This window comes from Oryzias latipes, chromosome 20 (assembly GCF_002234675.1).
Source record: "Oryzias latipes chromosome 20, ASM223467v1".
Taxonomy (NCBI): Eukaryota; Metazoa; Chordata; class Actinopteri; order Beloniformes; family Adrianichthyidae; genus Oryzias; species Oryzias latipes.
In genome coordinates, this window is record NC_019878.2 from 19,799,310 (window position 1) to 19,826,757 (window position 27,448).

Sequence of the window (27,448 nt, forward strand, 5' to 3'; positions counted from 1 at the left end):
CACTCTTAACATGCATGCACACTTGTGTGGCAATGTGTGCACATAAATATAAATACATTTGTATATGCTAAGACACAATTTCATAATACTTTTTCTTCAAGCAAGAAGACGCTTCCCACTCATAAATCCACCTACTCACTGTAAGGAGCCCAGACGTGTAAGTGGATCAAATCCATCATCAGCTACAAAACGTCACTTCACAGTGAGCAAAAGCAGTTCTGGCAGATCTATTTTTCTCTGACTGAAGGTGATTTACATGTTTAGAAATCACTGAGAAGAAGCCAGATGGCGGAAAAAGGAGAGTTCTAAACAACACATTCCAACATTGATTTTAACAGTTTGGCTGCCACTTCATCAAATATTGAATAAATCATTTTCCTGGCACACTATGAACACAGCTGTAAAAAAAAAAGCAAAAAAAAAGCAAAAGCAAAAAGTGCCTAAACACCAGTGCACGCACAAACACAGACACACACAGAAAGCCTTGTAGTTTTGATAAAGCAGCAGCTTTCTCTTTTGTTTTGCAGCCAATCAGGGATTAGGCAGTGCCCGTCTTTGTCCTGAGGTTTTCCAGTTGAGCAGAACACAAGAGTCTCTACCTCCACTAATACAGTCAGACCTCCCAGCAGGCCTTTCACCACACAGCCGCTAAGAACCTGCTGCCCAAAAGATGCTTTTCAATGAGTTATCAAATCTCCTCTATACTGTCCATGCCATTCAACAGAGTCTCTTTGTCTATCCCTTTTAATGGAGCATTGAACACATCAAATAGAACTGATGGGCAGTTATATAGACAGCCCAATGTAGCAGAGCAATCTAAATGTCTTTCAAACCCTGCAGAGTACAGTTAAGGTGGCAGCGACCGATGGTTAACACCTAAAACACCTCTGAACTTGAGAACTTGAGACAGCCCTACATTTCATGACCATTAGCCCCTGACACCTGAAAATAATAAAAACCATGGTTAAAAAATAAAATAAAAGGTCAATAGAAGCTGCTGAAGATGGGCTTCCTATCAATTTCAAAGAATTACAGTATACTGGAAAATAAGGTGCATTCTTTCAAGTTACAGAAGAACATGCATAATACAGAAAGTTGTTTTTGTGGAAAAGGTAAATGTCTCCGTTGTATCAGTTTCCAAACTGCTGATTCAAATTTAATTTAAGCTGTAGGAGTGAACTGCCATTTTCTTTAGCACTCCTTTTCTCCTGTTTATGTTGGTCCAGGGAGGTTAGTGTTTGTCTTTGTTTTCCCCTTTCTTTTGGTTCAGGTAAGATTGTTTTCTGGGCATACATAGGTTGGAGTTTTGTTTGTTATATTGGCCTTGGTTCACCCTGAAACCTTTTTGCTTTACTTTAAGTTCTTGTTGGTTTTTATTAATTTCTTTATAAATAAGTGTGTTATATTTTTATGGAGGCATTCATCTGGTGTTTGGTGTCAATTTAAAACGGGCAAAAACATTTACCTTTAATGTTTAATGTTACCCCTAGACCTAAAAAGGGGCGTAACAAGCTCCCAACATTAGATCTTTTTCGCTTATTTAAAAAAAATTAATAGTTTACCTGACAGGGACATACACCAGAGTTAGGCATGAGGCCATTTTTCATCTTTAGTCCCTGGAGAGGTGGCATGTTTGTCTCCATTAAAACAAAATAAAAATTAACAACAAAAATACATCATAAACATGACTGAAAATTAGAATTATATATCAGCAACCATAAGTAAATATAAATAAATGAGCAATAGAAAGATATAACGTTATTAATGGGTAAAAACCTAATGTAAATAGTGTAGCAATGTAGAAATTTAACCTAAATGCAATAAAGATGGCTTTCAATTTTGTAGAAAACAATCGCAACACTTATAAAATGATTGATTTATTACATAGAAAATACATTGGGCGGGCTACATGCTCCCTGCTCCGCTTAATCTGATGCATCCGCCTATAGACAAGTAGAGCCATGTACGTCTTTGTTTTCCTCGTCTACGCTGACATCTGGGTTAAAAATGTCAGCTTGCCATTTATGCTGCACTGTTAATGTTAGGCTGGGGGTGTGAGGGGCTGTAAGGTAGCAGGAGAGTGTGTACACAGAAAGCTCAGCTATGCTGGGGTTGGGGGTTGCCATGCCAACAGTCCCGCCCACAACTCAGAGGCAAATTCCTAACAAACTCCTGCTGCTCTGCAGAAACCTCTGTATGAAAACGACTATTTTTTTTTTCCGGCTAAAAACGGCATGATCTTAAATAAAAAAGCACCGGGAATGATTTTAAAAATGACGGCAAAAGATGATCAGAGTGGGTATGGCATAGCTCGATTGGAGAAGGTCATAGGCTTCTCCATGTCTGATGAGTCATTAGCCAGTTCTTAAGAGTTTTTTTAATGAAAGTTTTATATTTTACACTTAGTAGCATATAAAACAAACAAAAGCAAGAAGACAAACTGCAGTTTAGAAAGAACTCGGGATAAAAATAGGTCTTTTTATTCTCCTCTTTCTAAAGCATTAGGCACTCATTGTTATGAAAATGTCTCCTTTTACAGACAAAAATCAATAATATCACCTTTAACAAATTCAGGCAACCTAATTAGATTTCAAGTGGACCATAATTTATCAGGGAATAAAGGAAAAATATTATTAAAAACATCTCCTTTTATGTTATTTTCTTCTATTTTGATACTTTAATGTTTTTGTTTGTCAGACTATAACGGCCATACGGGTTCATGCAGGCTCTCTACAGCGGGTGAGAGCCGAATGCAGCAGGGGTTTTGATGAGTTCATTAGAAAGGCACCATTTTTATGCACAGTCACACATTAGACAAAGGTCAGCCTGGATTACCCAGGTGGCCGCTGCATGTGGGTGTTAGTTTAGTTTTCAGACTACACTTGAACCAAACTGTTTATACAATGCTACATATTTAATATTGCCTCAACTTTGACATTTTGCAGCCAGTTAAATGTTTTCTCTTTTTTTCATAAGAAGCCAGAATTGTTTTTCAGTCCACTTTATGTTCTAGTGCCAGGAGTCATCTGATGTCAAAGAAGCATCAAGGTTTATAATTGTCATACATCTATTTTCCAATGCTTATTTGGGACCATATCACAGGAAGAACATACATCCAGGCTTCCTCTTTTATCCCATTCAGAGGAACACTGTGGCTTTCCCAATGTGACCAGGAGATGTAATCTTTCCAGCAAGGCTCTTCCAATAAAGAACATGTCCAATACACCCCCTGGAAGACATTTGGAAGACATTCTGACATGACTATCAGACCACCTAACTTGGCTTCCCCTGGACAACACCTCTGAGAGGGAACCCGTCTCCTTTCAAAGGAAGCTAATTTGAGCCATCAGTATTTGAGATCTCCTTCCAAACTCAAGATTGGTTCAGAATATCGCCCAAAAACACTAGTCAGACTTTGGCTCCCATGAAGTTTCACAGAAGTTTTAACTACAGCTAAGAATTAATGGATATATAAATTGATAGATAAAAGGACCTGTTTCAAATCAGTGCTTCAGTAATTACTGGTTGTTACAGTAACAAAATTTTCATCAGTTAAACTGATGAAAATTAAGTCAAGCATGATTCAAACTGCTAAAAACTCACAGTGAAGCAGAAATGGCATTTAAGGAAAATGGATCAACAGATTTTTACAAATCAATATTGCATCTTTTAAGGGTAGATCAATTAAAGTAGTAAAATGAATGATTAAATATTAATTTAATCAAAAATAACTAGGTTGCGAATTACGCATGGCCGATATATTGGTGCCAGTATCGGTATCGGCCGATGTTAGCATAATTTAAGTTTATCGGTAGTGGTCTGATATTAAAAAAGCTTTCCATATTCTTCTGTTTTCAGAAACACTTTATTTTTTAAATGTTACTAAAACTACAAAACTACAAATACTTGTTTCTGTAAGAATGGGGAGCTCATGTTTACAGTCATTGTCAGTAATTGACTTTTTTGATAGGAATACATGTTCCTAATGGATCTCTGGCAATGGGGAGCTTATGGTTTACAGTTATGTCCAATAGTCAACAAATGGTCTGAATGCCATCAGATATATTTATATAAAAGTTTCCTTTACTGTATGCTAAAAAGGTCAAGTACTGTGTGATTGTCCAGGTAAAGGAAAGTTGTACATTTCTAATAAAGAAACAAAAAGGAAATCTAAACTTTGTGTTACTGTAGACATTTAAGTATCAATATCACCAAATATCGGCTATCAGCCACAGTTGCAGGGGAAATATCGGGTATCGGTGTCGGCTGTAAAAATTATATCGGCCCATCCCTAATGTGAAGGTCAGGTTTAAATTTGTTTTTGTTTTTTTTCTAAAATGTAAAATACTTCTTACAATTTATCTTTAATTGTAAGCCTTTTAAAGACTCAAGAAGGTGGCTTGACTTGCTTTGGATAAAATCTGTGAATATTTGAAATATGCCCCTTGTATGTATGAATACTTTCACTACACAGAGAAAATTACAATGTTTATTCACATATTACTACAGGAGGAAAGATTATGTCCTTGTAAAAAAATGCCTTTCCTCTTTTCTCATTAATTGCCATTGTGGTGATCTGAATTCATGATTCATCAGCATTGGTCAGACTCATGATCATGTTGACATAACATTTGGTCTGACATTTCAGCCCCGCTCATGCCCGTCATTAGCTCTCACCACACAACCTCAATGTCAGGCACACTAAAAGCAGAGATTCAAAAAGAATGGAAAAGAGCAACATTGGTAGTTCATATAATACAATATCTGCCTTAATTGTCGAAACAAACGCTCAACACCGGAGATTCAAAGCAGACCCCATTCCTCCCAGTAAACCTGCACCATCCGCCATCGTCCAGCCCCTCCCGAACGGAAAACAAGCCGGTGCCAAAAATTGTCGCCACTCAAAAAAAACCTCGAGCAGAAACACATTTCTGCCAATAACAACACCACCATGTTGATTCCACTGGGGTGATATTGGATGATATTGACTGTCGGGAGTATTGCTGTTCTTCTCAAAGTCATTTCTGACCAAATGAAGGACACAGATACGTGTCCAACACACACTCGTGCACACACACACACGCACGTCTCTCAAACACATGAACTGCAGGTGCAGACAATGAACCACAGAGCCAATGCAATACTGAGGATGACTGCATTAAAGCAGTGTATGCATACACAGTAGAAAAGGCAGCTTGGCCAATGGACGCCCTAAAACACAGACTGCATGAAAGTATCTGCAAGTGTTCTTGTGTGGGAACAAACTGTGTGCAGGTTAGGCTCATCATTCCTGTAACTGATGGTCATCCATCATCTGACTGTGCCAATAATCTTCTTAGACACCGGGGTTTGTCAGAACATGATGAACACCAGCATGTCTACTGTATCTTCTGAGGCTAATCTGTGTTCTCATTTACTGAAGCCTGGAAAGTGAAAGAACGGCCCGCCGTGTGATGATGAGAAAAAGCATTGTAAAAGATGTCAGTGAGGTCATTGTGTCGAGATGTCGGCTGCTTTTACCTGCAAGTTGAACCAGGTCTGCAGTGGTCACATTCCTGGGGTTTGGGCCAACCCTGAACGTCAGCGCAGGACCCAGAACACTGCAGAAAAACAGCAAATGAAAGTTTTAGTCTGGGGTCAAAACACAGTTGTAAGCAATAATCCCTAAAATTGCCAAAAAGATCAATTTTTTCCTCATTTTTTGGGGAGAAACATGGTATAATAGTTGCCATGAACAGTATGGATGTAAGACCGCTTCACTACACACATTTGTGCACTACAAACGATTTGGTACTTGCAAGGATCTAAAGCCTTATTTTTAGAAAATCAAGGTATTTTACCAGGTTTTAAGTTGTTTTAACTTTTCTTTGCTCTGCGCCTTTCCAAAGTTTTCTCAAATCAATCCAGAGTTTTTTGTCTGATTAAGAGCTAAGATCTAGAAATAATGAAAACATTATTAAAATGAGTCAAAATCCTTCTGCTCCATACTCGAAAAAAAGAACTAAAAAAAAAGCTAAAATTTAAGGATTGTATTTTAGTGTTTATTGTAATTTGGTAACAACAATTAAGATTTATATTCTAAGAACAAGTGCTAGTTTTAGATTTTATGAGGATTTATTAAGACAAATTATTTTTATTTCAAGATTAGTGTTCTTCGCCTGTTCTTAAGCTACTTCTTTTTGCAATGTACCAGGTGTTGCAGAATTTCCTGCATTATAATCCAAGGCTAATATCCGGTGCTGTCCAGATTTCTCCAGTTAACTTATTATAAAAAAGGAGGAGAATTGTTTATATGTGTGAGAAACCGGATAAACTTTCTTAAAACACAAGTAAGACCCAGAATTGAAACCCAGGAGGTGTTGATTAAAGAGATAAAGGAAGGAAGAAAGGTATTTATTTCCTTAAACATTAAGAGAATGACAGATTAGAAGTAAACAAGCTAGAAAGATTTAGAAAGTCTGACAGATCAAGGTAATGTAATACACACCTGAACATCCACACTCATAAGAAAATGCCTTTTTATGTTCTCTAAATCCAAAATATGAGGTAAAAAAAATACCCTATTTATGTGGCCATGTATTTAAAAGCTATAAACAGGCTTACATCATAAACATAATCAAAAAAATGTTTTTTACTTTTAAATTAGTAATCCAATCTTTAAAGGGCACCATACTTGATAATCTGCATCTTTGAAATGTAGAAATTAATTCAGATTAATTTAGCATAAAAAACAAAGCAGCAGGAACGACACAGAGCAAAGGGTTTATAAAACTACTTGAAAAAATATCAGGCACCAAATCAGAATGTTTTTTTTTTTTTCCATTTCCTCAATGCTATGAGTAAATTCAAATTAAAGCTTCTGCTGATGTAGGCTTCATTATTTATTCAATGACTCAATAAAAAGATGCAGTAAAAAGCAACCAATATCAACCCCTGCAAAAATATGAACCTTTAATAAACATGTTACTTGGCAGCTCAAAGATCCTTGCTTCACTTTATTCTTAATACCAAATTAAAAAAGTAGGAATCTGTAAATAAAACCCAATACGAAAAACTGCATCAATGGGTTTTATTTCTGTCCTTATCTTCTGTTTTCATTTTGAATTTGCCTACAATTCAGTCACTGTCTGTTTGAGCTGCAGATTTTCTGTCTTCTTTTTTTTATTTTTTTTACAGACAGTAACCTGTCTGCACATCCTCAATTCACTCTCCTCTGTCTGGTCAGGAGTCGGTAACGGATTCATCTCCCTAGAGGAGAATAAATATTGAAGGTCCATGAGGCTGGTGGTGAAATAAAATCTAACAACCCAGGCAGACGTAGTTAGAAAACCTCTCCATGGCCGAGGGGGAAACATAACTGTGTAGCCATGAGTAAAAAAATGAAGGAAAAAAAAGTACCCCAATTCATGTCAAGAACAATGTTTCACTGTTTTTATATCATATTAAAAACATAAGAATAGAAACGTGTATAGGTACATAGAACCATTTTTAAGTGTCTAAAAGAGTTATCAGTCATCATTTTGGCAACAGATGATGTTGGAGTTTTCAGTTTGACTGAAATGTAAATTCTTTTACTAAATATCAGCAAAAGTTGTGGGATGGACCAAAAAATAAAAATGAAAATGTTGCTTTACAAATACGGACCTTTTAAAGAGCCACTGTGATGAAAATTATGTTTTTAACATGTTATTGTGGTATTTGCTGATGATGGAGGACATATATAAAGAAAATTAAGCTAAAAATGTCATTTTTGAATATTTCTTTCATCAAATCATTGTGACGTGGAAAACCCGCCGGGTGGACCAAAACTCCCAGCTCCGACCCAACGTAATGCATCCACTTGTAGACGACTGGATCCATGTACTTCTTAGTTTTACTCAGCCAAGCTTGTATCTGCCTCCAAACTGTATTGCTGGAGAGCTATGGAGGCCCTGAAGTGCAAATCACACCAACAAATCACTCAGCGCAAAAACAGATCTCAAAGATCGACAAATAAAAAAATGAAAACAAATTATGAAAAAACAGCATTAAAAAACAAATAAGATAGAACAAGTTATTTTTCAGAAAACAAAAGTTATTTCCAGAAATCAAAAAGATATGTTAAAAAAAGTAACTGGAAAAGGTTGGCATTATGGGATATCACAGACTGGATGATGACGTTTGTCCATCAACCGAAAGTTATTTTGCATGAAGCTACACTGAAAATTCTCTGTACTAATCCCAAAATTTTTATAATGTGGACATTGAAGACGCATTTAAAAAAGTCAAACGTCAGAAAATTAAATGTCATCAACCAATCACTGATGCCCCATAGAACCTACCTTTTCCAGTTTCTTCCATTGTTTCATTTTTTACCATTTGATTTTGTTTGTTTGATTTTTGTTTTGAGTTTTTGTTTCCCTTGTTTCATTTATTACATTTTGTTTTCTGTAATTTCTTTTGATTTCTAAAATGCAATTTTTTATTTTTTTTTACAGTATAGCTAATTTTGCTTGTTAAATTGTCATTGTGTTCTCTAATATGTTGAGTGATTCGTTGGTGTGATCTGCTCTTCAGGACCACCGTAGATCGCTCCAGTGTTGCTCGCCATTTTTGTTGACCCGGTAATGTTAGGTTAGTGGGAGGGTGTGTAAACAGCTCTCAGTTATGGATGACAGAAAGGGGGGACAGGGTTGCTCCGTGCCAGGAGCCCCGCCCACTACTCGGAGACAAATTTTTAATGAACCGTTCTCCAGAATCTACGTCCTAGAAAACGAAACAGTTTTTTTTTATTTTGGCATAATGGCATACTGATGATTAAAAAAAAAAATCACTGGAAACACTTACAAAATAGATCAACAGATGATCAAAAGTGGGACTTTTAAAATTAAGAACATGACAGTGTTGTGAGAATGAGATCATGATGTATTGTTGGGGTCTTATGCTGTGTGGTCACCCAGTCTGGTCACCATCCGCTACCCTGCTTTAGACACGGCAGCAGCTGCCGAGCCAGAAGCAATACAAGAGCCAATAGCCCTCGACGGACGGACGCAGCCATGCACCCATGCATTTGTGAGCATGATCATACACATGCTGATGTGCATGCAAGCACACACAGTTCAGACAGAAATGTGCCCTTCTCTAGTTGCTTCGCCTGGGCTCTGTTTGCTCTTGAAAATGTCAATGTTTCCACAATCTTTACCCCCACCTTCTCTTTATCTGGCCGACGGGGCACAGCCTGATATCTCAATGCATCTCAAATTGAACTGACGTGATTTTTTTTTTCTTTTTTCACAAGCCACCCAAATGCAATTCAAATACACTGAAGGAGGAACACCGCCACAGTGGGATGATGAAGTTGAGATAGATAAGTTATCAGGAGGACTCCACACTGTCTTCTGAGTTACCGGACGTGTGAGCTCAGACCTCATTTTCGGGTCATAAGGAGAATGTGTGTGCAGACTATTTGGCGGGGTTTTAGCTGGGTAGTGTGTGTGTCCTGTTGCACACAGTGTGTCAAGATGTACTTGTAAGTGTGTTTCCCACTCCCCCTAGTGTTGTTGATGAGTAAAACACTTACGTCATCTAAAACATGTATACATATTCCTCCACTCATCATTGTCTTGGACCAGAATTTCAAAGGGACTGTTTTTGTGCTGATTACCACACCAGCAAGCTCGATCGCAATAGTGTTTGGGGTCTGGATAATCTTAACAGCATTAAGAAACAAACCCTGCAACGTCTTCCTCTCAAGTCCTCTCCGCCTGCTCACATTTGAGGCCTCTTCTCCCCGGTTTCTATCTGGGCTCATTGGAGCGGCGGAAAAAGCAAGCCTCCCATAGTAGAGCGGCGTGCTCTGACCCAGCTCTCATTCTCCAACCAACTCATATTCAGAAAAAGGCTTTCAAGCACTCACCTGTCGAGGCTCACAAAGAGCCCGGCCATATTTTTACTCCTACATAAAGGTGTTTCCATTATCTTGATTATATAAAAATAATGGAGGTAACCAAACCAGACAAAGACTACAGTTTTTTCCAAATTTTCTAATTAGGATAGCGTAAAAGCAAGGTACAAGGACATTATGAAATCCTTGAAGGAGACCCAATTAAGGACCCACTTGTATTTCTGAGGTTTTTAACATGTTCTTTTAGCATGATGGAGGACATATATAAAGACAATTTAAGCTTAAGCTGCCTTTCCCAGTATTAATTTGTTCAATTTTTCACGAATCAAGAGCAGACGAAAAAAATCCTATTAGAAAAAGATTCTAGTTGTTACGTAGGGGTGTGAGCTGCTGTGAGCTAGGGGGACAGTGTGTAGATAGAGAGCTCTCCGGAAGGGGGAGGGGAAGGGGGGCGGGGTTGCTCCACACCAACAGTTCTGCCCACAACTCAGAGGCGAATTTCTGATGAACTACTGCCGCTCTGCAGAAACTATGACCTAGAAAACAACACAAGTTTTTGAATTTAGGGTAAAAAAAAAAGGCATAGTAACGGTTTAAAGCCCACTGGGAAGGCTTTGAAAATAGATCAAAAGATGATCGGAGTGGGTCTTTAAGGCATCTGTGTGCGATTTTGACATTTGCTCAAACAAAATAAACATAAAAGCACAAGGTCTACTCTTCACTAGATCTTATTTCAGATCCAAGCAAAATTACTTATTATTTGACAGTAAATTCAATCTTTCCAAATGCAAATTAAAGTAGTATTCCATGATTTACGCGAGTCCTTTCAAATTTGATATTCAGCACCATGTTGTGACCAAAATAAAAGCTTAAATGTGGAAACTATGCAGATAAAAGTGACCTTTCACCACTTTCTGTATGAATGATGGTTGGCATTAACATGCATCAGGAGCTGAGAGTGAGTGACGGGTGTAACAACCAAATTTACTCAATTAGTGCTCATCATAATTAAATGTGCACATCAGGATGCCTGGGTGGGAACATGAATGTGGAGGTCACCGTGTAGTAAACTACTACACCACCTGTGAAATGAGCCGAGTACAGCGACACACTGCAGTGTGTGCTTTTGGTATTCGTATGCTGGGGGTGTTATGAAACCACCCTGACTTCCCTTCTCCTTAAGGAGCGTTTCAAAAGGCTTGTCAGATCTTAGACGAACACATCTCCTCCGCCTCATACATGGTCTGACACCAAATGTACAGCAGGAACACGGTACAAGCACCAAACAGCCTGAGTTCAAGGACAGTTCGCCTGCTTATTAATATATTAACCACCTCCTGCTGGACATTTGCTCTGATTCTAGCTCCGCATCCACTTCTCTGTTTTTGCTTCCAAGAATCCTTTTCATAGATGAAGTGCTCCATCTTTTGACAAGAACTCTTGCAACAACAGCGTTAAGAAACAGATCTGAATACAGAACAGGCCTCAGTATGTGTCTGGGTGTAATTAAGTCTGATTATTCTCACTGCATGAAGGCAAACACGTTAAAAGGTCAGAAAAACAACAACTGGCTCCTGTAGAGTTTTTGCAGGGGTAATCCTTGCAGGGGCAAAAGCATTTCACAGTTTCAGATACTTCAAAGACCCACGCCATTCATCTTTTGATCTATTTTCAAAGCGCTCCCAGAGGTCTTTTAATTAAAATTATGCTGTTTTTCTCAAAAAAAAAAAAAAAAAAGTGTAATTTTCTTGGACATAGTTTCTGCAGCGCCGCAGTATTCATTAGAAAATCACCTCTGAGCTGTGGGCGCTACAAATGGTGAGGAGCAACCCCCCCCCCGACCCACCCAGCATATTTTCTACGACACAAATACGCTCTTTTTCAAATGGCATTCTTTTGTCTACTCCTGATTAACAATGATGTAAATAAAGAAGTTCTCAGAAATGAGATGACTTTTCTTAATTTATGTCCTCATCACTGTGTCGCAGCTCTGACCTTTTTTATGGTGGTGGGGGACGGGAGGGGGACAGAAGACTTTGGAAGGGTGAGAAATGAGGACAGTTGAGTGGACGGCCATTGCAAATGAAGTTGTCAAAAAAACGTCCTTCAAACAGTTACTTAATTGTAATTGTGAATAATATTAAAACTGAGGTTTTTTTTTTGCTGAGATACCATTACCCATGCTTAAAGAAGTTTGTATTGATGATCTCTGTCAATAATTGTTCAAATATTGACTCAAAGATTCGGGGAGGAAGTGGGAGAGTGAAGCTTTTTACTTGGGGGACAGCATCCCCCTTTAGCCACTCTGAGCTCCGCCCCCTGTTCCAACATCAGAAGTATGCCACAGGAACACCAAAAATCCAAAGAATTGGTCTTTAAAAATGCAGTCATTTATACTTTTATTTACTCATATCTGCAAAGTAGGTGGGATGTTTTTGTCTTCACGTACGAGAGCTGTGTGAGATCTGAAGCATGGAGGCTCAGTCTCTGGGTTAGCTGCTCCATCAGGTCCAAACCCTGGTCGTTGGTGAGGGAACTGGGGAAAACAAACATAGCAGAGGTAGGAGTGAGATTTTGAGGCCTCTGGCTGTGTTCTGTACACGCAAAATAAGGAAAATGCAACTTTTTTTAAGGGAAGTGCTGCCACAGTAAATTGCTGCAAATGGGTCATTGCACACAAGCAAAAGCTACGGTTGTCTGAGTAGATGTACCGGACGAATTTGCACATTGAACACAGCCACTCAAACCCAAACAAACACACAAAGCCACTGTGCCAAGGGAAAAGGGATCAGCTGCCTCTCCAGGCTTGGTAAATCACCTGCTTTTTTTCCAGCAATGAGACAAACAATAAGGTGCAAATGGAACCTGCATGAGGTGTAATGGCTGCATCATATGGACGCTCCTTTCTTTCCCTTTCATTCTCTCATCTTTCTTTTTCTTCTTCTGCTTCGACCGTCTCTTTTTCACGCGCACAAAGCCTCAAAGCAAAACATGATACCGCCAAGTACACAAACACACAGACACGCACGCGCCCTCACCGTGCGATGAGCATAATAAGGTGCAAATGGAATGGGGGTGAAGTGTAATGGTGGTCTGATAAAGCCATGCCTCATCTCAGCTCAGTCTGCGGCTGCTTTCTCACTCAGAGAGTAAATCGCCAAGGAAATAGACCAAACAAAGGCAATCTGCCGGCCAGCAGATTGAACGTAAGAAATGAGAAAGCAATCCACGCCAGCGCACTCGAAAAGCCGCGTTTTTGCTGACAGCTTAACCTGGAAATCACATCGACGTGACATCACCAAGTTTGGGTTTTACTTTGAAAAATGTAAAACAAATAAGTAAAAACAACTGTGTTTCATCTTGTCGCGCTCAGCACTCTTACATTTAAAAAAAAAAAAAGCTGGTTTCTTTACAAGTGCACCAGTCAGAACCGTGAGGAAATATTTTGTTGAGCCTGAATGCAACACCACATTAAAGCGGTTTTCCATGAGAAAAAGTGTACTGTGCGTGAGTGGCTGATTCACTCCACCTTTGAGAGTGGGAGGTTTCTTTTTCTCTCTCGCTACTTTTAGAGAGGTTTTGAAAGTTAAAGCTTCACCGAAGCAATTCCAGACACGACTGCATCCCTCTGCGGTAATTCTAGCAACTCGAGAGCTCCAGGAGTGACTTGCTTGTTGATGCTAACCCTTTTCCCTTGGGTTTCTCTCTGTCTCCTTCTCCTCGATCCATACCCCTCCACCCCCCTTTTCACCATGCACACTCCACCCCCCACCCCACTTCTCAGCCTCCCCCACAATACCACCACCACAATGTCAGGAGCTGTCAGATAAGCAGGTTTGTGTAGCTTCACTGCAGGGGGTGAAGCAGCTGGGGATAACAACTGTGCAATCATGAGGTCTGCTGCAAATGCAGAGACAAGCTGCAGGCCGGCTGAAGGTGTCCACTAGGACAGACGGGGAAGATGAGGTGAAGACATTTCAGTTGGAAAAGTGACCCATTTCTTTCTGCCTGTGCATACCGCTCTATAAGGAGCGATAATCTAATATTCGGGTGACACCTGTACCCGTATCAGACCTTTATGAGGTTACGTGTTTTGTACAGGTGAAGGACAACCCACCGACACTAGACCTGATAAGGCCATAAAGGGATTTAAGAAAGAGCCAGGGGCGAACATGCAGTTGATAGGAATTTATCTTTGCTCAGGCGAGCAGGAGGTAAGAGAGGGGAGGCAGAGGACTCAACGCTTTCTCACAAAGTATCATCATTAAAGCTGTAATACCCACACACTGAAGAATTTATCATCTGCTATTACAATGCTGCTATTATAATGAGGTGCGCAGCACACGCACGCAAGGCCTCAACCCGCACCAGCGTCCTATCCATAAAGACCGGAACATGTAGGTGGCTTTGACAGAAAGCAAGCCTTTTAAAGGCAATTTCAAGTAAATGAGCAAAGCTGGCATGTGCTTAGTTTCAAGGTATGCAATGAATATGGAAACAGGCCATACAGACGTCTGGCCTGAACAGTTACATAACGCTGCCATTAACTACACCACACTATACTTAAAAAAAACATTAATAATGGGAGAGGGACCTATTTTTTAAATAGTTATAAAGACAAAAAACAAAGTAAACTGAATAAACTGAGTAAAAAATAAATCTTACATCAAGCTCACACTTATTCCTGCCCACATTGAAGAAAACAAAGTTTTGTTTATTTTACTTTATTTCAGCAAAAACTTAATTAACAATCACTTTTAACTGCTCTATTAAATTGATTATGAATTTGATTTCATTCCTTTTATTTAGTTAAGTATTCTGGTGTGCTTAGTCTAATTATTTTGCTTTTTTCTTTTGTTCAATTTAAAATCAATACACACACACACACACACACACACACACACACACATATTTATATATATATATATATATATTTTTTTTTCCTTTTTTCTTAGGAACTTACACATTTAAGTTATATTTCACTTTTTTGCAAAAAGAAAGATCAACATTTTCAAATTATCTTCAAAAAATGTTAGACTTAGATTTGAATTTGCTGAAAATGAAATTCAGATAAACAAAATAATCCTGCATTTACAATTTAAAATTTGTACCGCTCATATGCCTTGTGTTTGGTTTTTACCTTGACTTTTGTTTTAAAATCACCAGAGATGCAATTTCTTTGTTATTATTAATCCTTGTGAAGTACAAAACTTGCTTTTCTATGTTCCCTGCCAGATCCTTTTCAGTATTTTTTAAAATATTTAATCTTTGTTTTTAAAATGGTGCTGGTGTTATTGTTTTTTTTATGTTTTACTAATTGAAGAAGTCAAGCTTGTTTGTTCACACTGCACACTGCTGTTGGATCCTGCAGTGGAAATGTAATCACTTTCCTCTAGTTTTTATATTAATCAGACTCCAAAACCGCAGCCGTTAGTGCCCCCTTACCTAAATTTAATGTGTGATCTGTAAAATTGTCAGTGAGCTTCTTTTTACGCCATGTTAGAACCACTTAGGTGAGCTAAAACGTATCCAGTGCCTTAGAATATGTATCTAGACGCAGAGAAAAGCGGCTTTGCGTTGTTGCGCAACACTCTCCTAACATAAAATGTTGCATATCAGTACAAAGCCACTTTTTTTCCACAGCAGAATCTGTTTGAATTATGTTAATTGCATCAACGCTTTTAGAGTTACAGTAGTTCAAAGAGTGTTATTTTGCTGTGATAGCCAACAAGGTTTTACCATCATAAAAGCTTTCTTTAAGTTAAAACATTATAAACTGATTCAAATTTTTACTTTTAATAATTAAATTTGTTATATTGACAATTTTATTTTAGTTTTTAGTGATTCTGAAAAACTAACAATGTTACTTTTCTGATGTTAAAACAATAAATAAATAAAAGTCATTTATAACAAAGAAAATGACAAATGATTGTTCATAACTTTTTTAAGGTTGCGCATCATTTGAGAATCTTGTTTCAATCCTTTTTTATGCTTTGAATGTTACTGTATTTGATACAGAAAACATTATACAGTTCACTGTATCATCATTATTTGGTTGTGCATTACTCACTCTGAGCCGGTAATTATGTAGCCAAAGTGTCTGTCCTTCCCTCTGCTGGAAAACTCCTTCACCCCCACATGAACCAGCTGGGTTTTAATCTTCATGTCTGCTTTCTGTGGTTCGACGGGCTTCTTCCTCTCCACCGGCGCCTGATCGGCCTGCATCCAACTCTCCATCTCAGAGTCCACCTGTGCATCAGGCAACTCTGCTCCCCCCATCAACCGCAGGATGGACCCTTCTTTGGCAGGGACAGTCAGGGTCTTTTCTTCTGAGCGGCTGGGGACAGGAGCTTGGCCCTGCGTCGTCCGACTCTGGACATTCTCTTGTCCAGCCATTTTGTGGACGAGGCCTGAGGGACCACTGTTGAACCCTGGAGCATCACCAAAGGGCTCCATGTTCAGGTAGTCCAGCAGCTTAGAAAAGAAGAGTCCGTGCTGCTTAGAATCAAGAAAACAAAAAGAAAACAAACATACCTTAGAAGAGTTGAGACCATTTTTCCTCAGTTTGAACACAAAAAATTGTGTGAAACTATTTAAAAATCTGGTTTAAGACGTAATACAAGTCTTTAATGATAATCCATGATTCTTCAAACAAAATGGATCTTTTTGTGATTGATTTCAAAGTTTAAGTAATTTAACCTTAAATTATCAACTAGAACAGCTTTAAATAATAATTTAAGTGCCACACAACTGCAATTAAATGCATGTTTTGTCGTGTCTTGCTCCCTCAGTAACCAATTGGCTGTTTGTGCAGAAATATTTTTCACCTTGTCAGTGGACTTGTCAGTGTCTGAACCGTCTGTTTGTTGACCTGTAAACAAACACAAGTTTGTGAGCAGATTATGCAAAACAAGATCCTCTTTTGTGTTTAAGAAAAAAAAACACTTTTGAGTCTGAAACAAAAATGCTCTTGGCAACTTTTTGTCTGATCATTTGTTAGCCAAGCATGCTTCAGAGCCTTTATAAATTTATAATCACTCCAACATCTTTTTGTACAAAATGCATAGAAGTGTTCTGAAGGCCGCCAACTGTTATTCCCATTCCTACCAATGTCAAAACCAACCTTGTTTTATTCCGAGTGTGTTTTTCTGGTTTGGATCCTTCCCCGTCTCTGATTTCAGGGTCTGGTCCTGATTCAGAAGCTTTGACATCAGTGGCTCATGGTTAGCCTCCATCTCCCCCCTGGAGGTACTGGCTCCTGGTGCTGGCCGAGCCCCAAGCTCCGGCCGCTCCTCATCCACCTCCTGCAGTGCTCCAGTGATGACTTCAGCCAGCCGGTGAAGGTCTTTTCCTATCAAATCCTCCATGTTGAAGCTGTGCCTCCCCAGCTGGTTAACTGCATTCGAGACGAGGTGGTCTAAACAAAAAAAAAAAAAAAACAACAGAAAATTAAATTCATAGAAATGTTTGGATTGTATTTGTTTTTATAAAGCTATACAGAAAGTCTCACCATCCATGGCATCAAGAGGCTTCTTTACTGCGAGTCGGTCAGAACCAGCCTTGAAAAGCAGTCCATCGAGATCAAGTTTTGATGTTTTGGAGTCAAAAGCCTGAGTTTGTGGCTTCGCTGTGCTTTGAGCTGGCCGCAGATAGCTGAGGTACTGGAGCTTCCCTTTGGGCCACACAGCCTCACCTCCAGGGACGCCCTGCTGTGTGCCGGCTGTCCCAGCAAAAAGCTGCTCCAGATGGTTAGAGAGGTGCTTGCCCCTGTGCGGGTCCTGGATGGATGCGCTGAGCTTTGGGTGCCTGCCCTCTCCACTCTTAGTTATGACTTTGGAGACTGGAGGCTGGCCAGCTCCTTTTTGAAGGCTGTAGATGGTTGTTTCTTTCCAGCCTTGCTTAGGTTTTGGCTGACTGGGAGCAGACAGAGCATCCGACATCATGTCTTCATCCTGTAACATACAAAATGCCAAATTTGCACCAATTACAAACTCCACACGGGTCAATCACTGTCAGTTAAACCATTTCCAATATATATTTATCCTTTTATAAGTAGTAAGATAAGAATAACCAATAAGATAAATTAAACTCTTGGTTACAATTTCTAAGTTTAATCTGCTTTCTGCATTTATGAAAGTTTTTGTTACAAAAACAAAATCCCAGGAACATCCGCATCAGCCTGGTGTTGTACAGTTTTAGAGAGCTGAAGTGGCAGCACTCACACGATAAATTGCCCGGGCTATGAAATGGCCTTTTGCTCCATGTGAACATCAAATGGGCCATATCAGGTCACCATTGTTGTGACAGGCTTTTGAATGAAGAGAGAGGCAACCTTCTCTCCATGAGACAGGACAGGATATGAATAGGAATTCTAGATCAAAGACAACTGCCCTTGGAAATTGCATTATGGAAATCCTAGATGAGATAGTGTCACTCAAAGAGTAATTTCATGCATTTCCACAACACAACAAACTTTAAAAGCAACCCCCCCATCAGAGCAGCAAGTCTTTATCTGGAAAAAAAAGTATATGAGTCACCTAATTTCAAAGTTTGCGATGGTAGTCTATGTTTCACACACATTGAATAACACATTTGTATTAAAATGCACTGCTGCATAAAGGCATTTAGGAGCTTTTCAGCCGTTCATTTGGGGGTTGATACAGGCGGGAAACAGTGGGATTTTTCCCTTTCGTCTCTCTATGAAGACGAGGAATCATTCTTCTCATCTGAGTAATAAAAGCCCACGCTCACAGCGTACAGTATACCCACTGAATAGAGTTTTTATCCTTGTCACTGCAGCACTAATACCGACTCTCTCCCTGGGTGCCATTTCTGCCCTTCAAACGTATATAGAGAAAATGTCAGTCTCTCCGTCCCTGGCACACTGAGAGGCCATAATGGCATTAGCACAGCAAGACAGAGGTGCTCCGCTATTCATTCTAACCATGTTTGCCTCCTTCCATCACCCAACCCAACAAAGGACCCCATTTCATCAATAAGGAAGGTCCTGAACTCTTCAACTTTGCATTATGACTGCAATGACACGGCAGCAGGAAGCTGCCCGGCTATGAGGGGTGAAGGCGCATCTTGCACAAAAACGGGGGGTCCACCCCTAAATATGAGCCTTGAATAATGTAAAGAGGTGATGGAGGACCTTTGTGTAAAAAGGGTCCCGGCTCTGTGGGAGAGAGTGAGACAGAAAGAAAGAAAGAGACAAAAGCAAAGCGGGTATAAAAGCAAAGAGACAGATAATGACTTTTTTCCACAAAAGCAATAGGAAGAGCTCCTTTCACTAATTAGCAAAATCATATGCTTTTCTCCCTTTTGCCTACAAGGCAAATAGAAATGGAACAAGCCAAACAGAAAACAGATTTGATTTGAGCCTTTTAATGCCAAATTCTGCTCATTCATTTTATTTATGCTGTACATCCGGCATGTCCAAAGTCTGGCACATTGGCTAAATGTGGCCTACAGGTTCCTGTCATAAAATCAATAATATGTGTATTTCTAAACATTGTATGTAGGATTTCTTGATAGCGATGGGCTAAATTCCATTATTTCTAGTCTTCAAATATAAAATTCATAGTAATGTTTTTGATGTATTTCGGTTCTTGGTGGAAAAAGAAAAGTATCCCATAAAAAAAAAAAAAAAAAAAAAATTCTTCCTTCTTTTTAGAAAACAGTGCAGTTAATGTTAGTCTAAGGGTTCAAAGGAAGCAGGCCAGATCATTGCCCTTGACATATTTTCACCTCCCCAATACTAGCCCTATATGCAAAATGTTACGGCACGCCTGCTGTAGAACATTCTTCTCTATTCTGTTTTTTTTCTTTGGGTCTACTTTGCAACATTGATTTGACATCATACCATGCTTGTGCTCCATCCGAAGCTCACCTGAACCTTGGATCCCTCCTGTTGGACCATTTGATGGTCCAATGGCAGCAGAAAGCCCAACCCTGTGAGGTACTTTTGCAGGTTTCTGTTAAGTTCGGTTTGATCGGGCTTCGGTTTCCCGTTGCTGTAAAGGTCCAGGAGACTTGGAGAATTGCTCTGGTGGTGAAAGGGGACATTCCTCAATTTGGAAAGCTCCCTAGAGATGACCTTTTGAGTGATATCGTCCTCCCATTTCAAACCTAAAAAATGAAAAGAAAAAGGAAGCAAAATAAAAAAGAAATTAACAAAGTTTCTATTTGAAATTTAGCAACTGCTTACAACAGTAAAAATTGTTTTTTAGAACAGATCCTAAAGCAGATTCTACCGTTTCTTTATAGACGGTGAGACTTTTCTTGAACAGTTTCAGGGTTTTTCTGCAGAGCACCGATGTTGGATGACAAGGACTATCTTGGAATCTGTTTTACCCCAGAGGTGGAGGTCAAACACCAGAGACACCACATGTCTGTCAAGGTCTTCCACAATCAACTTTTCTAGCCATTTCTTAATAAACCTTGCTTTTGGTACTGCAGTGCAATCATGCTGACCATGCTCTGTGGCCTTGGACTGCCCTGTGGATGGTTTCGCTTTTCTAAAATATCTTTTACCACAAACCATGAGATATCCAGCAGGGATGTAATTTCACAAATGGGTTCAGTTCGCCTGTGGCATCCAGAAGCCACTCTTTACAACTCATTATCCTTTGTAATTTGACTTAAGTTAACCCCACATTGTCTGGCATGAGCTGCAAGCACAAGGAAAATTTAAGTTGCAGAATTGTAATATATGGTTTTCTAAAAAAACTAAATACTGTTTTTACGAATGCATCTCTAAGAAGTTTGGTGTATTCTGGTCTTATTTCAATAACTTAGATTGGCATCCAGTATCTTAAATCAATAAAAAACAAGGCTATTTTTTGAAAAAGGAAATGTCAACCTTTACTGATGTTTCAAAACCATCTATTGTCATTTAGTTCAAAGTTTTTAGAATATTTTCGTAGAAAGTAAACTTTTTTTTTGAGGGAGTCATTAACATGTTACCCTTCCTAATTTTAGCTACTCTGAAAATACTGAGCACATAGCATTACATTCAGTTCCTCAACTACAGTGGAACAGGTTGCAAAAAAACAAAACAAAACAAAAAAAACAAATGAAAAAGCCCAGACCATGATGACTCCATGTTGACAATTTATGTTTTTATGGCAAAACAATCTATTTAGTACCCAGGAGGACAGAAGCACACATCGCAGTAGCAAACAAAGCTTTATCTGAGAAAGAGAAGGTCTAAAATTACTCAGTAGACCTATTGAGCAGGGACAGGCCCAGACACACACAAACAGCAGTCAGTAAACACGCCTGGGGAGGCTGTCACAGTATGGCCTGACGCTGTGCCAACAACTCTGCTAATTGCCAACACATAGTTGAGGTGCATAACTCCTGGGCGGGGGCAAAGTACAGTTATGCCAGGACCAGATGGAACCATCCAAGCAAAGGAAACAAAAGATAAAGATTTTTGCCTACTCCCACCGACTCAAAAGGCATTTGAAGTTCAGAAAGCATTCCACAGATAATAGACATATCGAAAGGGTTGGAGTATTTAAAAAAGAAAAGAAAGAGCCAATAACTATGTTCACCCCTTAACATTTTCAGGATTCATCTGAAAGTGCCACTTGTAATGATATGGGAGTGTTTATGTCAACAAACTAGCAGACTTGGAGGGAATTATAGAAAACATGAAAGGCATTAACATAGCAGAATATCTTCATTAGCCCGGTTTCCCTTCCACAGACACCAGAATCTCTCCTCGATATTCATAAGCACCAGATGAGGATCTGAACAATGCAGAGCAGCTACAGATGCCTCCATTCATTCTTGGCAGCGCTGAATGGAGCACAAAGACAGCGTATGCTCTCACTGTTCTGGAACGCAGCTCAGTCATCCATCCATGCAACAATAACTGTTAACTACCCCTGGCTTATCCAGTGTGGGGTGCTACTGGCTATATGTTACCGTGGTGATGATCATTTGTGCTATCATCACTGGCGATGAGGAACGAAGGTCTGTTGTCATCCCTGAACGATCCATATGCTACCTGCAGTTTACTGCAGCTGCTTAAACGGTTTCAGAATGAACGTGCGACGGCACCATAAACCGCATGAGGCTGCCTACATCAACTGTGACACCTCTTTCCCCTCCGTCTCTTGGGGGAGGCACTCATTTTCATACATACCATGGTTTGCGAGTATGGGCGCACTTGAGGGAGAAGGTGTGTCGACGCAAATTACAGGGTTAAAATGATCCATTCTGTAAATCAAAAAGTCAAGGAGGCAGGGCCTTTGTGGCTGGATTCCTCTCAATCAACATCTCAACTGATTATTCTGGCACTAAGGAGTTAAACATCATGCAGATTCATCTGGAAGTCCAGAGAAACTGCAGGCATCATCATCAAACCCTGCCACTTTCTGCCTCTTAAAGTAACATCCTGTCTCAAGCAAGTGCCTCAGTTAATTAAAGCCTTCGCCATTAGTCTGATAGCTTTCAAACAGACGAGATATTTCTCCAGGCCTCCAATATTTTATGTGGGAAAGAGAGAGGCGGGGAGGGGGGTCTCCTAAATATTCAAAGCCTATTAGATGAGATCCTGTCTACATGTCTTCTTGTTTCATCTGGTTGTTTTGAAATGCAGATTTTCCCCTTTTCCTTTACTTCTGTCCACCAACTGGTTTTAAAAGCACTAATGGAAAAAACCCTGAATAATTCAGCGGCAACTTCTATCTAATTAGTTAAAATGAAATGTGTCACTCTGAGTTTGACACACAAATTAAACTAATCGTACACTTGTAAAGCAGGATATGGCCAAAATATGAATAGAGATTAAACGCAAATGTGTATTGGTGCTTGTTAGATTTACTTACATCTCAACATTTAATTTTATTAAATTTATTTTACCTGAGAAAATATTTCAAAATGTACACAGTAAGTTATTTAACCATTCAAAAAGGGTTATTTTATTATATTTTAACATTAGTTTAATTTAAATGCTATAAATGAGACAAGGGCAGCTTTACAACTGTATTGTACAATCAATAAAAACCTAATATGTTGATTTTCCTGCATTTATCATAGCTCCATATTGTTCTTTAGTATTTTCTTCCTAAAAAATAACAGAAGCTTCTCTCTAATTATATATATATTTTTAAAAAACAACAAGTTTTCTTCCAGTTACAGCTGCTTCACTTTTCTATGCATGCTTGTTATTGCGAATTCGCTGCTCACTAATAAACGGATAAATCAGAACAGGGTGGAACAGTTTGTCAGTTCGTCTTTCACAGTGAGCACTTTTGTGCACGAGCAAATGTAGGACCATAAATAAAGTAACTCCAGTGGAACATCAAGTCACTTTATGGTCAATGATTCTCCCTGACTGACAACTCCTGTCAATGGAGCTAATGCAAATGTCACAATGCATCATCATACTTAGATGTTCTCCATCATCTGTTGGCCCACATGGGCAGGGACAGGCGGACAATCGACTGCAGTTTACTGTAGGTGAACACGGTTCATTAACCACATCTCTGCAACTTTCAGGCAAAATTCTCTCTGCTTAGCCCCACCCACTTCCTAGCAACTGTTGCCATGAAAATAAACTAACCAAAAAGCCTTGGGCACATAAAAACAATCATGACAACTGGTAATTAGTAAAACCAAGTGAGTTAACCTTTAGCAAAATAAAAATAAAAATAAACTGCCTATTGAAAAACACTGGTTTTGTTGTCAGATGGAGGGAATTATCATTAAATGCAAGAGGAAATATAATTAAAATTACAATTTTCTACCAAGAAACAATTGTAAAATATTGTTTGATTAAGACATTGTGACACAATTTAATTCATGAGTACATAAAACAGCAACATGGTTCAACAACAAAATACATATAGATAATCAAGAGTTTGATGAAAGAGTTTACATGAAAACGCTTCATGTCGAAACAAGCTAATGACTCTGGTATTCTGAGCTGAGGTGTTTCTTTAAAAAAGTAATTTAACTCCCTAAAGGACAAACATTTCACTATAAAACCTGAAAGGGAGAATTTTTGTGTATAGTTTAACACTTGGAGTGGAATTGGGTGCTTTAACATCAAAGCACAACTGTAAAAGTCTAAAAAACAGACTCAGTGTTCTTGTTTCTCAGTCTTTGAGTTTAATCAAGTAAATACGTCAAGGTCATCACAAGGTGTAATATTACGCAAAAGACCTGATTTTACAGGTCAGTTATTGCATCAGATTTGATTCTTCTTTCACATTTTTACCACAGAAATTTTAATTAAAAAAAGTCAAACCAATGGTTTGTTTAAATATGTTCTCTTTCAGTTTCTTTGTAAACCAGAAATGCCATGCAAATCACCACTTAGTGAGTGCCATCTCTGATGGAACCAATTCATTATCGCTGTTCATAAGTTAATTATTGTTGCAGCACATTTACAGTTTAAGAACTTGTTTTTTTATTTTAACTGTTTTCTAACAAAGGCAGAAAATAATCAAGGTTTTCTGTCCAATTTCTGCTCATACTCTTTTCATCACTGATTTTTTTTTTGTTTAATATCTTATAAATTGCATTTTTTTAAATAAATTTACATGATTCCAACCCTAACTAACCCTAACTATCATTGTTGATCTTTTGCATGATGGGGTGGAGATCAAACTTTTTTTTTTCTCACGGATAAACATTTCGTTCTTTAACAGTATCATCCTAAAAATGCATCGGCAAATAAGCTTCTCTCTAAGCAGAACACATTCAGACAAGTCGAGCCCTTTTGTACAAGAGTCAGTTTGTATCGATCTGAGTGACAGCGGTGTTGTGCGGTGAGCAGAGTCTGTGTGATTTCCACCTGCTCTGATGCAAGATAAAGAAGATTGTAAATCGATTTCATTTATGTCGCTCCTTCTATTTTATTCCGCTCTTGAATTTAGGTTACAGCACAATGCAATCTGTAATCTGGTCTCTGCTAAAGAAAAAGAAAAAAAATAGTCACGGCTCCTCATGTTAGACGACACTTTCATAGCTGTTAGTCTGATAAAAATAAGATTCCACAGAACACTGTGGATTTGTCCACAGATTACAGGCTGTCTGCAGATGTGAAACTGCAAGACGGAAGAGGATGAAAAGGTTCAGAGTGATGATGTCAGGTCCATAGAGATGACCTAAACCAGAGACACGTGACATCCCCATAAAACAAAGTGAAAAGACAAAAACTATAGAGAACTCCCATAACAGACTGTTCTTTTCATTCTAATTTGTTTACTTCCAAACGCCCATTAACCCTTGTGCTATCTTAGATGACACCACCCTTACATTGACGTGTTATTCCTACCATGACAAAGGTGGAAAGATTTCATGTAATCCATGGACACCAGTGAAGATCACAAATCATTGAAGAAAAAAGGTTCAGCGCACTGTCTAGTGGGTCTAGATGACCCAACTCCCAATGTTAAAGTGCCTAGGATAGCACAAGGGACAAGATAAATGTGTGGTCCTGCTTGCTTTAATATTCACGAGTGATGTGAGATTATAAAAAAAATAAATAAATATATATACATCACAATGATTTTCAGCTCTGGTTCACGCCTGTTTAAAGATATTAAACTCAGAGTGGCCTGCTAAGTCAATTATTTTTGGAGGTTTAATGTGTGTGGTCACAGTATAAGTTGAAGGTGTCTTGCGCCCCCTGGTGGTAGATGATTAGGATTACAGCTGCTTGATTTGAGGAAAGATTTTTACTTTGCTCAGTTATACATTAAAAACGCCCAAAATATACATTTCTTCCGACCTTAAATCAGACACATTATTGTATTTTAAATCTCTTACGCAAAAAATGTATTTAATAATAACGATGCCTTGCCGATATATCATATCTCCCGTGTGCATGACTTTTTCTGGAGGTGATCTTTATTTGCTGTTGGCAATTCCAAAACTATCTAAAAAGAAACTTTTTAATGTTTTGGTGCAAGGTTTAATAATTTCTTGTATAAAAAATGACCAAACTGAATTTCACTGCTGATCTGAGACCACCACAAATATGTAGTGGCATAAAATCCTTTTATATGAAACCCCATAATTATTTCCTATTGTAAATGCATTGTAGTACCCTGAAATTGTCACTTTCTGTTATAGAGGAATATTATCATCATCCACTGAGCAAAAGAGACTGTCTAATGTGACCGCAGAGCACACATTACAGTTACTCCAACAAGAAATTAGCTCTAAAAGCCCAACTAGTGCCTAAGCCAATAAGACTGACTGCTGGAGTGAGGCGATGATGGCAAAACAATAGCCCAATCTGAGTCAAATGACCTGTTCTAGCTCTGCGCTGGTGGGCTGTGCCAGCCAAAGAGACAGCTTGGCTTATTTGGCTTGCTTCACACAATGGCATTTGCTGGAAGCCCTGCGCACAGCTGATGCTGATCAGAACAGAAAGAAACCCAGGCAGAGACAGACAGGCAGTTTGCACCTCTTTGAGCCAGTTTTTGTAGGAGGATCCTGAGGCGCTGCAGAGCAGAGGAAGAAATATCGTACGTGTGCAGGTCTGCACCTGCCAGCTGCTGGCATCTTCCAAATACTCCATCTAAAAGGAATAGAAAAAAAAGACAACAGCAGGTTAAATAGAGAATCTCACACAAACTAAGACTCAAACCTGATATTGTCGCTCTTCTGGTGTGAAATAACTTCTTACTTAGATTAAAGCCGGTAATAGTGTAAACCACCTGCAGTGTTTTGTGCATTTTTTTTTTCCTCAGGGGGCTAAAAGCTGACATTTTTCCTTTGACAGTGCTGAGATAAGCAGACATTCATAGCACAAATGACTTTATCAGAGACCTCCCCTATTAGCAAGGCTCCTGTCTGAGTTGCTTGGCAACCCACACCGCAGACTCCCTAGTAGCCCAGTAATTCAATGGCTGGGCTGGACCTCTGTAGGATGCCGAGACTCGGGAGGTCAGAAAGCGGCGTGCAAACGTAAGGCCTTGAATATAAACGAACCGAGTTGTCAGTTTCTATCAGTTCCTCTTGCGTCTTGTTGGTTAAACTCACTAAATGAAATTACGCTTTAAGGATGATCTCGGGAGATGAATCCTGCAGATTCAATCTGAGCTGCCTCCTCCATGTGAGCTATCGTGCATGCAGCCGCGTGAGAGTAAGCGTAGGGGACGCCAGAGTGATTAGATGGGATGTAATGATGTGAATCAACACTTGGTCATGCACCGAAGCCTCCCATTAATTAGCCTCAAGATATCAGACGGTGACAGCAGACATCAATGCAAGCGATGCTCACTTACATGTCTGAAACCACAATGTACACAAATACTAATGTGCATTACATGCCACATTTTTCTGTCAAAATGCTTCAGAGTGAAATAAATGATTATAGATCCAAGGATTTATATGCTTTGAAAAAAATGAATTCAGTGATGTAACACTCTGCAATATGGAGTAAAATCCCACCTTTACACCAAATAAAACATCTCTACAAAATGTTTTTCATCTGCAAAAGAATCAGTCCAAAATGTATTCTTCTATAATTTATCTGAATAAAAGGTACTACATTGCGTCTTATTTCAAAACAGGATGATATTTCAACTCCCC

At 39.0% G+C, this 27,448-nt stretch overlaps 1 protein-coding gene across 1 annotated transcript in view; it reads right to left on the reverse strand.

Moving 5' to 3' along the window:
• The window catches only part of ptprn2 (protein tyrosine phosphatase, receptor type N2), a 121,434-nt gene that overhangs the window by 74,676 nt on the left and 19,310 nt on the right, over positions 1–27,448 (reverse strand). The window contains exons 3-10 of the mRNA XM_020712453.2: positions 26,319–26,432; positions 19,776–20,014; positions 17,394–17,835; positions 17,007–17,300; positions 16,711–16,754; positions 15,954–16,378; positions 12,333–12,419; positions 5,521–5,600 (exon numbers count right to left, since the gene is read on the reverse strand). Coding sequence (XP_020568112.1) covers positions 5,521–5,600; positions 12,333–12,419; positions 15,954–16,378; positions 16,711–16,754; positions 17,007–17,300; positions 17,394–17,835; positions 19,776–20,014; positions 26,319–26,432 — 1,725 coding nt within the window. The remainder of the gene's footprint in view (positions 1–5,520; positions 5,601–12,332; positions 12,420–15,953; positions 16,379–16,710; positions 16,755–17,006; positions 17,301–17,393; positions 17,836–19,775; positions 20,015–26,318; positions 26,433–27,448) is intronic.